Here is a 15,313-nt window from a genome sequence, read left to right on the forward strand (position 1 = left end):
ATATTCCAGATGAAATCATATTCCAGATACACAGAAAGCCAGAACATCTCCCAAGAGTGCGCCAGTGGTAGTGGCAGAGCCAAATTTGAACCGTCATCTTCCTTGATCCAAAGCCTGAGCTCTCATCCACTGTGTTACACCGCCTGACTGCAGAATCCTGAGAGACCGAGTCCTCAAATCCTGGCATTCTTGTCAAGTTCTGGTTGCAGCTGTCATTCTTTTTGGTTCTGCTGTACTTCGTTCTCCTTGAATGTCCATGAGATTTTCTATACCTCCCCTCCCTCAGTGTGGCCTGAGTAAGCTTCTGTTCCTCGCTCATGGAAGAGTGAAATAGCTTTGACCAAGGCAGTTCACATAGTAGGCTCCTCATTTGTTGACCCCCTGTAGGAGGTACCAAGAATTGTCCATGATATTTAATGTTAGGCTGCTTTTCTATTTGTGATGATGGAGTGACACTCTATGATTTGGTATCTCTCCAATTCATTTCCATCCAACCAATATTACTGACAGTCTCTTATGAGCCAAACCCTGCTGGGTTCTCACTAGACAGTTGACCTACAGCAAGGATACAGTCCAGAAGTCAGCTGGCTCATGCAGTAGCCTGAATCTGTGACTTGAATCACAGATCCAAATCGATGACTTGGTTCCACTGACAGTGTTCTAATGAATTTAAGCAAACCAGCAATGAAGAACAGGCATGTCCACTCACCCAAGGAGACTCTATGACAAACTGTGGCCTTGGAGATGAGAATTAGAACTGTCTTTCTCCTGAAGCCAAATTAGAGATTCATCCTTCAGTTCCTCAACTAGCAGTTCCCTTCTCTGATAATCACAGGTCACTGACCAGCCTCCTAAGAAAGTTATACACTGGTGGTGGCTGAATATACAGCATTGACAATGAGTCCCAGAGCAAATTGCCTTTCTTTTCTGATCGCTCAAATGAAAATGGAAATTACAGTTCTGGATTAGAGTGAAACAAACTGTTAAATGACAATTTTCTCTAAAAATAAAGTACTCTATGAGAAACTCTTGGTTTTGAATTTTGGAAGTCACAGAAACTCTATATTTAAATGAAAACAACTTTTATCAAAGGGTGAAATTTTTAAATAATTTTGTGAAGAATTTCCAAATGCATGTTTATAAGTGTGGTAAATGATAAAGATATAATAACTACAATTTATTGACACTTTATTATGTAGTAGGTACTGTGTTAAATTCTTTACACATAGTAATTTATTAACCCTTAGAAAAAATATATAATATATAGTGTATATATGTATAATATATACATGGATATATTATATATATATAAATACTATACATCTAGGTAATACGGTTATTAACAAAAAAGAGAAATAATCTTCGGAACTGAGATACTGAAGGATAAAATCACTTTTATTGCTTGCCTTTTAAAAAATGTGACTCTTAACTCTTCAAAGTAGATGAATGTAAATTTAGCTAAAAGAAACAATATAATTTCCACTTAAAGAAGGCATAACATATATACTTCCAAGAAATTACTTAGGAGACAGTGCATCAGAAAATAATGAAATTAAGAATATAACGTGTATTTGAAAAACAAGCAAGTTTAAATTTACCTCATATATAATATTGTCATACAAATGGAATATGTGAAAAATTGAGCAATTTGCTTAAAAAATTGAAAGTCATTTATAAAATAGCATTTACAGAATCCTTAACAGGCTACTAGGAACTTTAGGTTTTATAAAAATCCTTATGTAAAAATATTAAAAATAATTATTCTAAAAAATGTACCTATTTTACTAGTTGCTTAAGGAAAGAAATATTTTCATAAAATTGTATATTTATTATAATTGAAAGCAAGCTGTAATTTTATCAGCAAAATTGGGTTTCACTAATCTCTTACGGATAAAGTAGAGTTATTTAAAAAGATTTAATTGCATAATCTCCTAGAAGCTTTCACATAGATTGCACACTTAAAATAAAGTTGCTTATTTCCCCAAATGATAAGATCAGATTACTTATCCAAGTTTTACTAAGAAGCCAGTGCCAAGCCTAAATGAAACAAAACAAAACAGAACCTTTTTTTTTTCCCACTCTCTGTGAATCTTTCTGTTTCTTTTTGTCTTGGGAAACCCATTTAATTTCCCTCGAGGGGGCTTGGGATCACTGAGGTCGTGCCATTCAAGACTGCCCCATCAAGCATGTGTGGAGGGAAGGGAAATCTATTTAACTGGACTTACTCAGGGTTGTTGCACAGCCTCTCTGCACTCTGGACTCCAGCCCCACAGGTCCTGGAACAGTGGGACCAGGGTGACCAGCGGCCCCAGCCTCCAGGAATGCTCTCTGGTTTCTTCCCCACTGTGATGCATTTGCCTGCCATACACCACTGGAAAGGGAAGAGGCAGGAGATGGATGTGTCAGGAAGGTTACCATAGCAAGGTGCATCAAGAGCCCTAGAAGTCTAAACCCAATTCTCTGCAAGCAAGCGGACTTTCTACAGTCACACATCGGATGTAAAACAAAGAAGGGCCCATACCAGTTTTTGCCAAGAGTCTTGGGTTTTAGAGTCAGAGAGTTTCAGGAATGGAAGGAAACGTTATGTTGCCTAATCACAGCCTAATCACAGGGGTGCTACACAGTGTGGTTGGCAGATTGCACACGAGAATGTAAATCAACATGCTACTTCCTTCACTGAGAAAGTCTTGTTATGAAAAGCATGTCAGCTTAGTATGTCTAGTAACATAGTTGCTTAGTAATATAGCCGATTTACTTTCTGGTGCAAGATCCTTATCTTGTTGCAAACGACAATAGTTCACATACTGGCATGGTGAATAGCACTTCTTTATAGCTTTCCGGGTATTTAATGACTGCGACAGAGAACTCATCCTCCTGCAAAAAGTCAATTTCACTGCTCAGATACACTAGTTGTTAGGAAGTTCTTCATTATATCAAGAAAGAAATTCTGTTTTCCTTTAACTCTAACCACTGTTTATGACTCTAGCCTTTCAAGCAAGTAGGGAAAAGTCAGCTCTCTTTCCTCTTCAAGGCAATCCTTCCACAACTATCAGTTTAGGAGAGTGAATATACAAAAATGAAAACAAAGGGAAATGCTACATGGTTGTTGTGAAAAGCCACATTTCATTTGGACATGTTTTATTGCCTGATAGCCTTTTTTTCCCCTCATTTTTTCCAGCCACTATGTATTTGTCAGGGTTCTCTAATCTCAATGAGGGGTCCTGCCACACTCAAGCTGCATAAAGATGCCCACTAAACACATATGCTCTAGGCCCACAAGACACCCAGTCTGGAGGGTGTCAAACATCTCTGAGTTCTGAGGTGTCTGACGTTCCTGTTTAGTAAAGTAGCAGAACTTCAAGAAATGCAGTCACATCAGATGATGAGAAAGAATGATAAGTGACCTAAATCCTGCATTTTTGGAAAGAAGAAGCCGCTGGCTTATCCTTTTCAATCTTCAATATGGGAGGAAAAAAGTCAAAAGAAAGGCTGATAATAAGCTTAGAAAATGTTGACCACAAACTCCACAGAAGTCCATCAGGGAAAGATGAAACACATGTTTTGCAAGTGAAGCTTGAAACTGGGCCTAGTCCTCCTTAACTACCTGCTTCCAACGCAGGTTCACCAGGAGTGGTGGGTGTGGGGTGCTCTCCTCCAGCTGGTCTGACTGTGCGACCTCCATCCACTGCCGTTCCCCCAGAGAGAACTGCCCTCTAGGGCCTTATCCTCAGCTCCTTCCAAGAACTCTGTGCCCACCGCCACCCTCCCACCTAATCTCTCAGCCTGACACATCACCTTCTTCTCACCACATTGAGTTCCGTCTGCAGCAGCATCCAGCTTAGAGCGACAATAGCCTTTCACGGAGCACCACAGTGTCTGGCAGACGTTCTAGAAAACAAATTGCACTTTTTTTGAATTTTCAATACTTGCCCCAAAGCATTTCTATAATAACGGTAAAATATACACACTCACAATAAATGCCACTGTTGTTAGTGACTAAGAGTGACAGATAGTAATCATTAGAGTTTTCAGGTCAAGCTTAACTTAGACTTTGTCATCATTCATAAACAATGTTCTATAGATCATACTAGGTAATATGGAAATGAGAGATAAAACCTGTTTTCTAAGGGTTGAGATGGTCATTTCTATAAGTTTGGCACAATATCCAGCACTCATTGCCCTTGGGAAGGGTAACTGTTGATTGTCTATGAAATGTAAATCTAAACTGTGGCTGGAAGGCAACCTTATCACTAACAGTTGGGGGTGGTTATAACTTTAGTCTGCTCAGTGAAGAAAATGGAAACTCTTCCACTTAGAAAGCTTCAGCTTGTTCACTTATTACCCAAAGTAGTCAGCTAGTTTCAGTTTCCAGGTAAAGAACTGCATATTCCTTCTTATTTCTACACCTGTGGGGACAAAGGAAGGTTGGCAGGATTCTCAGACGTCATCTGAAATGGCTTAGCTGCTTCCATCTACCTATTAGTATTTTCTTTCTGTCTACTCATCTTCCATTGTTTTATTCACTTATTGTGTTCTCCACTGAATGTATTTTTTCATTACACAACTTCATATTTTAAGCCATTTAAGAAAATTATTAATCTTTCTCTCTGTAAATTTTGCCTCTCCTTTTGGAACTTGTAATTATTGTTGATGGACCTTCTTATTTTGTGCTTTATGTTTCAACCTCACTTTCATATTCCCCAGCTCTCAATCTTCTTCTATGTGAAAATTGAAGAAACTTCCTCCTCTATCATACACCCCTAAGAAACATCCAAGTGGGATGGGAAGTAATTTTCTCAGCTCTAAATTCCAGTTGATTGATTTTCTTTTCAACTGTGTCAAATCTGCTGTTTAATCCATCCACTGAATTTTTAAGTCAATAATCACACTTTTCATTTCCAGAAGTTGGATTTATTCTTCCACATATCTGCCTTACATATATCTTATAGTATTTTTTCTCATATACAATTCATTCTTATATATTTATTTTATTATCCCTATATAAAAATTCAATTTTTGAAGGTTCTTAAGGACTCATTGTCTCTTTTCACTTAGGTGAAGATAGATTATATTATATTTTGAATTAGAGGCTGAATTATGAACTCATCTGAAGGGTAGCTTTTTCTATTGGTGTTTTGTGCCATCTTGGATGTGTGTTGATTCCTCTGGGGCAGTTTCACCTTTATTTCCAGGCATCCATAGTATCTCCAGGCTAAATGTTTTATTATTATTATTATTATTATTATTATTATTGTCATGGAGGTAATCAAGCTATACAGGGTACAGATACAGGGTCTAGATTATCATGAGCATGGCCTGTAGTGAAGAATTTCCAAGCGAGAAAGTTATTTATCAGTATTTCCACACACCCTCCCACTTCCCCACTAGAAAGCAGGCTGAGATAAAAGATGCTTCTCTGCCATCTTCCTTTCCTTTTGGTTGATTTCTTCTAGCTTATCCTTTCATTGAAGCATACCTCTTTGAGAATCACAGCTTTATGCAAAGGTCTCGGTTCTAAATCCTGGCCCTGCTCGAGGAGAATACGTAATTGTCTGTTCCAATTTGGATGTGAATACCGAAGCCCTTTTATCTCCACATCAGCCTCAATATCTATTCATGCTTGTCACTCTCCTTTTATTATTTTTCCCTTCTTTCTGAGGATTTCTTTTACTTTAAGTTCACTGAGCATTTAGAAAGGATGATATGCTGGGTGAATGCTACACAGAAACTTTGTACTAATTTTTTCAATTTTTTGGAATTTAAACAATTTCAAAATAAAAAGTTATAAGATGGACAATGCTCCATTTTCTGGTATTTTAGCACGCTGTTAATATGGAAAATGATGAGGTTAACTTGGCTGCCATATAAAGGCATCTGAAGTCTTCATTCACTTATCTATTGAGTGCCTACTATGTGCTAAGCATTGCTGAGTGTCAGGGATAAAAATTTCCTCAGAGAGTTGACATGGTAGGAAAGGAGACAGTTCAGTAAACAAGAACCTAAAATATAGTCCAATAAGGCTTTGACAAAGGAAATTCAAGATAGGATATGAACAAATATTTAAGCTGAGACTCAAATGATGAGCAGAAGGGATGGTTCTGAGGAACCAGAGTGTGCAGGGTTCTGGAGGTTATGGAGAACCCAGCACTTTCAGAGAATGGAGGCTGTTAGATAAACACAGAGTGCAAAAGAGCTGACCAGAGGTAACTAGGGTGTTCTGTTTCTAGTAAACAACAAGATACCCTGAAAACCCTTACCTCTATAAATCTTCTAAAATCATGCATAAAATATTTTAAAGTTTTAAGTGAATCCTTGAGTCACCAAGAAAGTAAAGAAACTCCCCAGAGGCTAAAAATGTAGCAAAAGTGTTAAGCTGGAGATGCAAACCTAGTCACTTAGATCTTAGATTAGTCACTTAGATACTGGGGACAATGCCTAGGGCCTGTGTGAAGTGGGAAGTGGGAGACTCCTATTTCTTATTGGAGAACTTCATATAAGGCCATGATTGAATCTAGGTACACAGAAAACACTTCTGTTTTGATTTTAACGCTAGAAGGACGGGCCAAACATTACTCCTGAGAGTTTGTATCCACACTCGCCCCCATGCTGCTCATGAAGTCAACACATCAAGTCAGTAGCATTTTAAATTGACCCAGAGATAAATTTCTCTGAAAGAATGTACCAGCCGTGTGAGCCCTAAAGGAAAACTGACATAAAGTTTTATAACTAAAAGCTCACAATAAAAGCAAAAATCACAAAAGGAAATATCATATAATATGTGAGAGTCAGAAGAAACTCCAAACAGGAGAAAAAGATGCACATAGATTTTGAACACTAAAAGTACTCACTATAAATTGCAAAGTAAGTGTGTCATATGTTATTAAAGAAATAAAAGATTACATCAAAAGTTTAAAATTAGAAACAAAATACCATGAAAATGAGAGAAAATTTAGAAAAGTAACCAACTAGACTCCTATAAATAAAATATGGTAAGATTATGAAGTTAATAGGTAGGTTAAATATAACGCATAACTGGAAAAATCTGAAGAGAGAACTAGCAAACTAGAAAATAAAGGTAAAGAAATGATATAAAGTACAGAGATATAAAGAGATGAAAATATGAAGGAGAGGTTTCCCAGCTAGGGAAGATTAGTGATAAAGTTCCCTATACATATAATCAGTACCAGACTAGAGAGGGAAGGGCTAAAACAATATTCTAAAACATAAGGCCAGAGAGCAGGAGGAGAGTGAACTCTGAAGCCCCTTCTTAAGCCATTTTAGGAAATTCGTACTTTATTGCAAGAAAATGGGAAGGCCATGAGATATTCTACTCAAAGGGGAGTGAGTATTTATAAATCCATTTATAAATGGATTTCCATTTGTAAAGTTTACTTAGGCTGCATTTTGGAAAATGAATCAGAGTTAAGCGTTCAGACTCCACCAGCCAGGGAACTGCTGTAGTCATCTAGGAACAGGTAGATTTTAGAAATATTTAGGCCGGGCTGGGTGGCTCACACCTGTAATCCCAGCATTTTGGGAGGCTGAGGCAGGTGGATCACCTGATGTCAGGAGTTCAAGACCAGCCTGACCATGGTGAAACCCTGTATCTACTAAAAATACAAAAATTAGCCAGGCATAGTGGTGGGCGTCTGTAATCCCAGCTATTCGAGAGGCTGAGGCATGGGAATCATTTGAACAGGAGAGGCAGAGGTTGCAGTGCCCTGAGATTGCACTACTGCACTCCAGCCAGGGCAACAGAGAGAGACTCTGTCTAAAAAAAAAAAAGAAAGAAAAGAAATATTTAGGAGACAGAATTGGCATAACTTGGTAGCCAGTTAGAAGTGAGGGGAGAGGATTTTTATATCAACTTTACTTTCTTTGCTACTTTGCTTGTTCTGTCTAAGCACTGTTATTTATGCCCCCTTTTAAGTTTTTTCTATGTTTTGTTTTGAATTTCTCACTGTATGAAAATTTTTATGCCTGCCTTCTCCACCATGAGCTCCACGAGGGCAGAGACTTTGTCTTATTAATTTCTGAGCACTTATCTTTTCTCCTTATTCAGTACGTAGCACAGAATCTGGCAGGGATTCAGTGAGATTTGCCTCGTCCATATTTATGTGTTAACATGGATACTTCTGCATTAAAAGAGATGAGTTCAGAGAATAGACAGGTTCCACATCATGAAGGACTGCCTCAAAAGGAGCTGGGACTTTATCCTGTGGTCATCGGGGACTCTTAACAGCAGAGAAGACCATGGTTAGATTGTGGTTTAAAAAGACAACTTGAGCAACAATTTGAATAGGAGGGAGACAAGGTAGGAAGTAATTACTAGCAAGGAAAGATGATGAGAGCCTGAACTGAGGCCGTGGCAGTGGTAAAGAAGGCTCTTCAGAAGGTACAGTGTCAAATCCTGAATTATCATTTGGATGTTGAAAATAAACAAGAAGAACGAATTGGTGAATAAATCTTATTTCTACCTTTGGATCTGCTGGTACAATTCAGCCAGATGTGAAATTTAAGAAAGGGAGCAATTTTAGGGATTAAGTTGGTTGCTATGGAGTCTGCAGGTGTGAATCACTGAATCTTGAAAATCACTGTGGAACTGTCTCAACCACCACCCAGTTGTAACGGAATGTAGGCTTCGTAGACTACCAAGGGGGCAATGTCAAGGAATATGACTCCAGCTTAAGACACGCCTTGCCTTAAATATAAAGCTTCAGATTTCCAAATATTGCCCTGGCCCTTCCTTCAGCATGCCGGAGCTCTGAAGCCCTGCATATACCCAGCAAGTGGCACCAAGATAGCCAACACTTACTTCTACTTCCTGGCAGAAGGTAGCATTGGGCCCATACTGTAGCTGGCACTGGTGGTGAACATCGTAGATCACTCCTGGGGCAATGACCTTGGACCTCAAGCCTTTCTTTGTGGGTATGTCATCAAGACAGAACCCCCAGCCTCGGCTGAAAACAAGTTAACGGAAATGAGAGGAGTTGTTTAGGAGTCCCTTCACCTTCAGCCTTTCAGTCAAACTTCCCTCTGGTTTACTGTTTGTCCTTTAAGACAACTTTATTTTTTACAAGGCAGAGACCCTTCTAGGCCCAAGGGGGGCATTAATAAAAGAAAATGCAAATCATATCCCACACCATAAGCTTAGTTTATCTAGAAAATACAAGCCATGGTAAAATTTGAAAATCATTATCCTACTCTCGATGAGGTTTGAGTGACCACTTCTGACCTGTGTTGGTTGTTCCTGCCAGTTCCCAAGGACTTAATTCATAATTAGCTCATAAAAGGCTGTTTTGGGGCAGGAGCAATTGGGATGGGACAGGATGCTCACCTGGCTGTGGCCAGAGAGCAGGGCCCATCTAGACCTCAGGATCAGAATACAGAAGTGAAATCCGCCCCTTCTGATGCCACCCAGACACTGTGGCCTGTGGGATGGAACCCAGCCTTTTCCAGGCATCGGCTTCTCTATGTAAAACTCAGTGCAGCTTCTGAGTTAAAGAGACTCAAGTGAGGGCATTATGAGGCACATGACACTTACTCCAAGAAGCGGGTGATGTACTCCTTGCTGCACTTGGACCACGTCAGCGGAGTAGGATCGTACTGAAGCTGGCGGGACATGATGTACGGGTGTCTGCCCACAGGCTCACAGTCATTTTCTTTCCCATCATGCTGGATGCCGAAGCTGGCAGGGAGGAACCAAGCACAAGAGCCAGCAGGCAGGCATTAAACAGGGAGAAAAACCACAGTTTCCCTAAAAGCATAATAACCCACAGAGAGCCACATTTGTGCAGGAGGCAACTGTTTGCAAAGTGAGACTTTGAAATTGGAGGGGCATAGCTAATTTTCAAACTGAAAAGCACAGGGAACACTGTAGGCATGCTTTATGTCAAATATGCATCCATGGGGGCCATACAGCGAATTCAGAAACTTCTGCTTGGCAGAAGGCTAAGAGCTCTGTCTAGGTTTCTTTCTATGAGTCAGGAGTCAGGAAGGCAAATCCTGCCCTCAGCTATTTGCTTTCTCCTGCTGCAGCAACCACAGTGCACAGAACAAAAGAACAAAACCTTCCTTTTCCCTTTTCATCATAATTTAAGAGAGGGCATAAAAAGAGAAGCCTCTGGGAGACTTTGTCAAAGCCTACAAGCTTTGAGGGATAGATGTCTTTCTACTATTGCCACCTGAGTCCTCCAATAGTGGACACATTAAAGAGACCTCCTAATTCAGTGATTAAGAGCAGGGTTCTTAAGACAGATTATTTGGATTTGAATTCCAGTCTTGCCACTTAAATGACCTATAAATTATCAAAACTTGCCTCATTTTCCTTTCCTAGAAGATGGGGTAGTCATCCTAGTGCTACGATGAGATCTGAAATTGAAAACCACTTAACAAGGTACCTGGCAGATAATAAGGGCTTCATAAATGATACAATTAAAAAAAATTTTTTTTTTTAAATCATGATCTAGCTTATTTTCCTTTTCCATATGAAAAAGTTTAGACTTGGAGATTTGTCAAAAGTCATATAGCTTGTTAGTGGTAACTAAGTTTTAGACACAGATCTTTGTGCTCCTAACACAGTGCTCTTGTCCATGTGTCACTTGGTTTGTCCCCTGACCTTCCACTGCCAGAGTTGACCCAGTGAAGCAGCCTTGAAGGGCCTTAAAGAGCTTAACCATCCAACATGGCACGGGGGTTCTTGGGGGAAGAAGCCAACTCAGAAGCCTTTGTTTATAAGCTACATTCTCAAGATCACCCAAAGATGCTTTCTGAAGATTCCCAGAACTCTCTCCATTGGGATGGACTTTGAGACACTGGACATTTAAACCTGGAGACATTGGCTTAAATTTCTAAATCTGTATGACCTTTTACTCTTTGTAGTGAAATTTAACTCCTCTGACCGGGAAGCTCATATCCAACTTCTAATCACATTCAACGTGAATACAAAACTCACAAAGGAGTCAGAGAATTAATGTACAAAGCTCTTACCACTCACCCACAAGGAATATGATTCAATGGATTCAATGAAAGCTTCCTTCTGAGCAGGCTTTCCCTAGCCTGTTGCAAATCCAGCCCTACCCAGCTCATGAAGTACTCCACAGGTTTAACTGTTCAATAGTTAAAATTCTAAACTGCAAGCAAGGTTCTAAAAACCTACATGAATAATGATCCTCTTAACTGTGGATATTTCAATATAGCAAGCCATATAATCTAGGACCCTCACAAATGGATTTTTAAGTTTTCTCTCAAAATAAAAGTAAAATTATTCACTTGGATTTTAGTACAAGTTACTTTCTCTTTTGCATTATATACAATCAGTGATGAAACAAATTTGAAAAAAACAAAGTGATATCTTTATTATTAAACTATGATGAGTGTTTTCTTGGGATACTGATTTATTATATTTTTCTCCTTATGGGCTGTCCCAGGCCATTTCACTGATCTGCCCAATGTTTCTTAGTTTGGTCCACAGCTAATTATAATATACAACTTAAGAAAGAAATACCTGAGGGGCACCTTAACATTTTTTTTCTATTCTTTATTTGTACAGATTCAGGGGGGGTACATGTGCAGATTTTTTACACAGATACTTTACAGATACATTACACAGATTTTTTACACAGATACTTTCCATCTCTCAGTCTTCCTATGTTTGTTTTGATATAGTGTTCAGCATTTTTCATCATACTTAGTAGAAGGAATAAGGAAAAGTATGTATATTCCATCTGCCGTGACTTAAAATCTTTTCAAGGGGTGGCATTTAATGCCCCTGAGTAAGCTATTGGTAACAGATGCTGTTGGTACCTGTTCACAGACTCACCACTAGTTGACTTTCAGCTGCTAGTATATGCATCTCTTTACCTGGGATTTCTCCAGAGTCAAGTTAGACTGCTCTGCTGAGAGTGTCAGGGAACTATTAACAGCAACCTCTGGGAATAGCCTTTAACCAACAACTTAAGGGTGTGGCATATAAAACAGCCCAGTTCTCACCAACTCCAACTCATTTATTGGAGTTGGTCCATGGGATTAAGGTTCAGTTGCTCAGAGTGGAAGCTGAAATAATGAACTGTTTATTGTCTCTACCTTCCCTGTTATGTTTTACTACCCTAATTCCCTACTGATATTTCCTTTACCTTCCAAACAAACTAACTGCTCTCAAATCCTTGTCTCGGGGTTGACTTTTTTTTAGCTATATACAATTATTTATATATCTTTATTTATTTTATTTTATTGTACTTTAAGTTCTGGGATACATGTGCTGAATGGGCAGGTTTGTTACATAGGTATACATGTGCCATGGCGGTTTGCTGCACCTATCAACCCATCATCTAGGTTTTAAGCTCTGCATGCATTAGGTATTTCTCTTAATGCTCTCCCTCCCCTTGCTCCCAGTCCCTGACAGGTCCCGGTGTGTGATGTTTTCCTCCCTGTGTCCATGTGTTCTCATTGTTCAGCTCCCACTTATGAGTGAGAACATGAGGTGTTTGGATTTTTGTTCCTGTGTTAGTCTGCTGAGAATAATGGCTTTCTGAATGAACTCAAAGACTGTTCTCTAGTTCTGCCTTAAGTGTTCTTTAATTCTTTAACTTAGAAACTTGATATTTAAAGAGTTTTTTTAGACGCTAGATCCTCATTGCTTTTTTCCTACATAATTTGAAACAGAACAGTAACATCAAAAGCATAGGTAATGAAACCTTATAGTAGTTTTATTTTCACAACGCATCAGATATTTCTGAACTAGTGTTTAGTTTAACCTTACTGTAATATCAAATTGATTCAGGTAGTGACCTAGTTCTAGTCTATTAAGTAATCCACCACATCCCACAACTACTAAACATCTACAACTATTTGTTTTTAGGTGTTCAGGGAAATTGTGCCCAAGTAATGTTACTATGAGGTTCTCAACTTTATTAGAGAAATTTTGAAATCTGAAAGGAGTATCATACTTGCTCTTAGCTTTGTTTACTTAGGTGGCCTTCCTTACAAAAGTGATGTGTCCATGCCCAGAGAGTCAGTCAAGTCGATGATTGTCTCAAAAATTGGGCAACATTGCTTTTGAAGGGCATGCTTAACATATTTCTTGTTACAAGATCAGACTGAACTTGAGGATATAAATAACCCTTCCTTGGAACACAAAAAGTGAGGATTTAAGAATGTCTTTTATCAAGCAAAGTCTTTTCCACTTCTCTTTGGTTTGAGCATACCATTGCTGGGATGGCTTGAGTGATAACTTCTCAGTTTGACCCAGTTACAATCACCTAGCATTGTTTGGCCAGGAGGTGCTGTTGACAACAATGTCTTGACTGAAGGCTACAGGGACCATGTCCTTCCACATATCAGAACTGGAGACTCCTGTCTGTTTGCCTATAGCATAACTTACATTTTGCCAGGTTTTATTATTGACATGCCAACAACTATGGCTTAGTCTTATCAAGATGACCAGCTCCCCTTCATCTTTAATTATTATTTAATTAAAGCAGTCACTTAGCTTCTCTCTCTCTGAATTTTTGACAACCAAGCATACTGAAATATATCACATTTATCACCAAGGCTTTTTTGGTGAAAATCCAAATAATCACCTTAGATATTGGCTAGTTCAACCTACTCATTTTATAGATGAGGAAACAGGTATAGAGTGGTGAAGGGAATTATCTAAGATCATAATATTCATCAGTAGAAAAGTCAGAACAAGAATTCTCTTTCTCCAATTCTCAAGGCAATGCTCTGACTTTATAATGCAGGTAAAATTGTTTTGGAAAGTCCAAATGTTATATTAGGAAAATGGTGAGCAAGCCGAAACTGGAGAGGCCAGGTCTGGAATAATTCAGTCTCCACTGTTTTATCCAATCCTGACTCTTTTCTAGTTGTGCCCTAAGAATTCCTCAGCATTTTTCCTTCTTCAAAGGGAGGAGTTCCTGGCTGGTGGATACATGACAGGCAGGAGATATTACTGTTCATGTGGTTCCTCACCCAGTTTCCTATTAGTATAATGCTCTCTTATTTATGGTTAGCAAATATAACAGCAAATAAAGTTACAAATAAGCAAAGATCTATTCTCCCTGAAAACCTCTGATATCTGGTGAATTCTGAATCTTATTATACCTTCACTCAAGCATTCTGAAACCTGCCTTCAAGGAATTCACCTAATCAAATTTACACAATTTTGTGAACAACTTGGACTTCCAGTTAACTGGTGTTCACATTATAGTCTTTCCAAGTTTACAGCAGTTTTCAATTTCTTATTTATTCCATGTCATCCTTTAATACACATAAGTAAAATGGGACTAACAGTTCTACCTCAAAGTGTTGTTGAGCAGATTCAATGATGCAATAAAAAGCACAATGGCACAAAGTAAGTGTGCAAAAATACTAAGTTTTGTGACTTTTTAGTGATATTAACATGGTTATTTCATAAGAACTAACCAAGGGTTATTCCTCAATTAAACAACTGAGTTCCAGCTTATCTCTGTCCTTCCTCTATTCTAATCCAGAGAATTGGAGTGGCCTCTTGGGTTCTGTGATGTGTGTGAGTGTATGTGGTCTGGGTGGAGCAGACTTTGGAGCCCATGAGGTGTGTTACTATCCCCACTTTACTGATGAAAGCAGAGGTTGAGGAAGGTGAGTCGCAAGCCACAGCGCAATCTGAGTCTCCTGACCTCCAATTTGAGGTGCATTCCATTCTCTCTGCTGATATTGACACATAAACATAGTGAGCAGACTTCCCTATGGTTGGTCCTTTACCTGTGTCCTAGCTCATGGGCTATTGTGAAAGCCAGGGGGAGTCCCGAATCTTCATTGATGTTACAGCTGCGGTGAGGCTGGCACATTCCTGAAAGGTGAGACAGACCCAGGGTCTCGCAGGGGCGATTGGAACCAGCACAGATGTCCTTTCTGAAAGCAGATAATAGAGAAGCTCAGGTACCCAAAGGAACATCTGGAAAAACCTCCTGGAAAAAAATCTGGATATAAACTCACTTTCAATATGTGGTCTGTAAAGCATGCTTGGCAATTTTTTAAAGTCTACATGAATGTAGGCAGCAATTTTGAATTCACTAAGATGATTTTGATTGCACCTTTTGATTACTGAATTTCACCAACACGGAATGTGGGAAAATGTAGCAATTGTGTTATTTTGAGCTTTTTTTGCTCTAGATCTCAGGAGGTCAAATTACATGATTTGGAAAACAAAAGATTTTATTGAAAACTGAAGTTAATTTGAACTCTCAAATAGGGAAGGAACAATCAGCAGTGACTGGAGTTTTTCAAATATAAAACTCCTTTTTAGTCTTTCTGAGGTCTGTGTTTGAAACTC

General features: G+C 38.9%; 1 protein-coding gene across 2 annotated transcripts in view; it reads right to left on the minus strand.

The window, feature by feature from the left end:
• Positions 1 to 15,313, minus strand: part of ADAMTS12 (ADAM metallopeptidase with thrombospondin type 1 motif 12) — a 367,261-nt gene that overhangs the window by 100,919 nt on the left and 251,029 nt on the right. For both annotated transcript variants that reach the window (XM_021671873.2, XM_064375917.1), the window contains exons 7-11: positions 14,743 to 14,892; positions 9,545 to 9,688; positions 8,816 to 8,960; positions 3,796 to 3,888; positions 2,226 to 2,371 (exon numbers count right to left, since the gene is read on the minus strand). In XM_021671873.2, the coding sequence (XP_021527548.2) occupies positions 2,226 to 2,371; positions 3,796 to 3,888; positions 8,816 to 8,960; positions 9,545 to 9,688; positions 14,743 to 14,892 (678 nt within the window). The remainder of the gene's footprint in view (positions 1 to 2,225; positions 2,372 to 3,795; positions 3,889 to 8,815; positions 8,961 to 9,544; positions 9,689 to 14,742; positions 14,893 to 15,313) is intronic.

The sequence above is a fragment of the Aotus nancymaae genome, unplaced genomic scaffold, assembly GCF_030222135.1.
Source record: "Aotus nancymaae isolate 86718 unplaced genomic scaffold, 86718_ANA_hifiasm-v0.15.2.pri h1tg000014l, whole genome shotgun sequence".
NCBI classification, from domain to species: Eukaryota; Metazoa; Chordata; class Mammalia; order Primates; family Aotidae; genus Aotus; species Aotus nancymaae.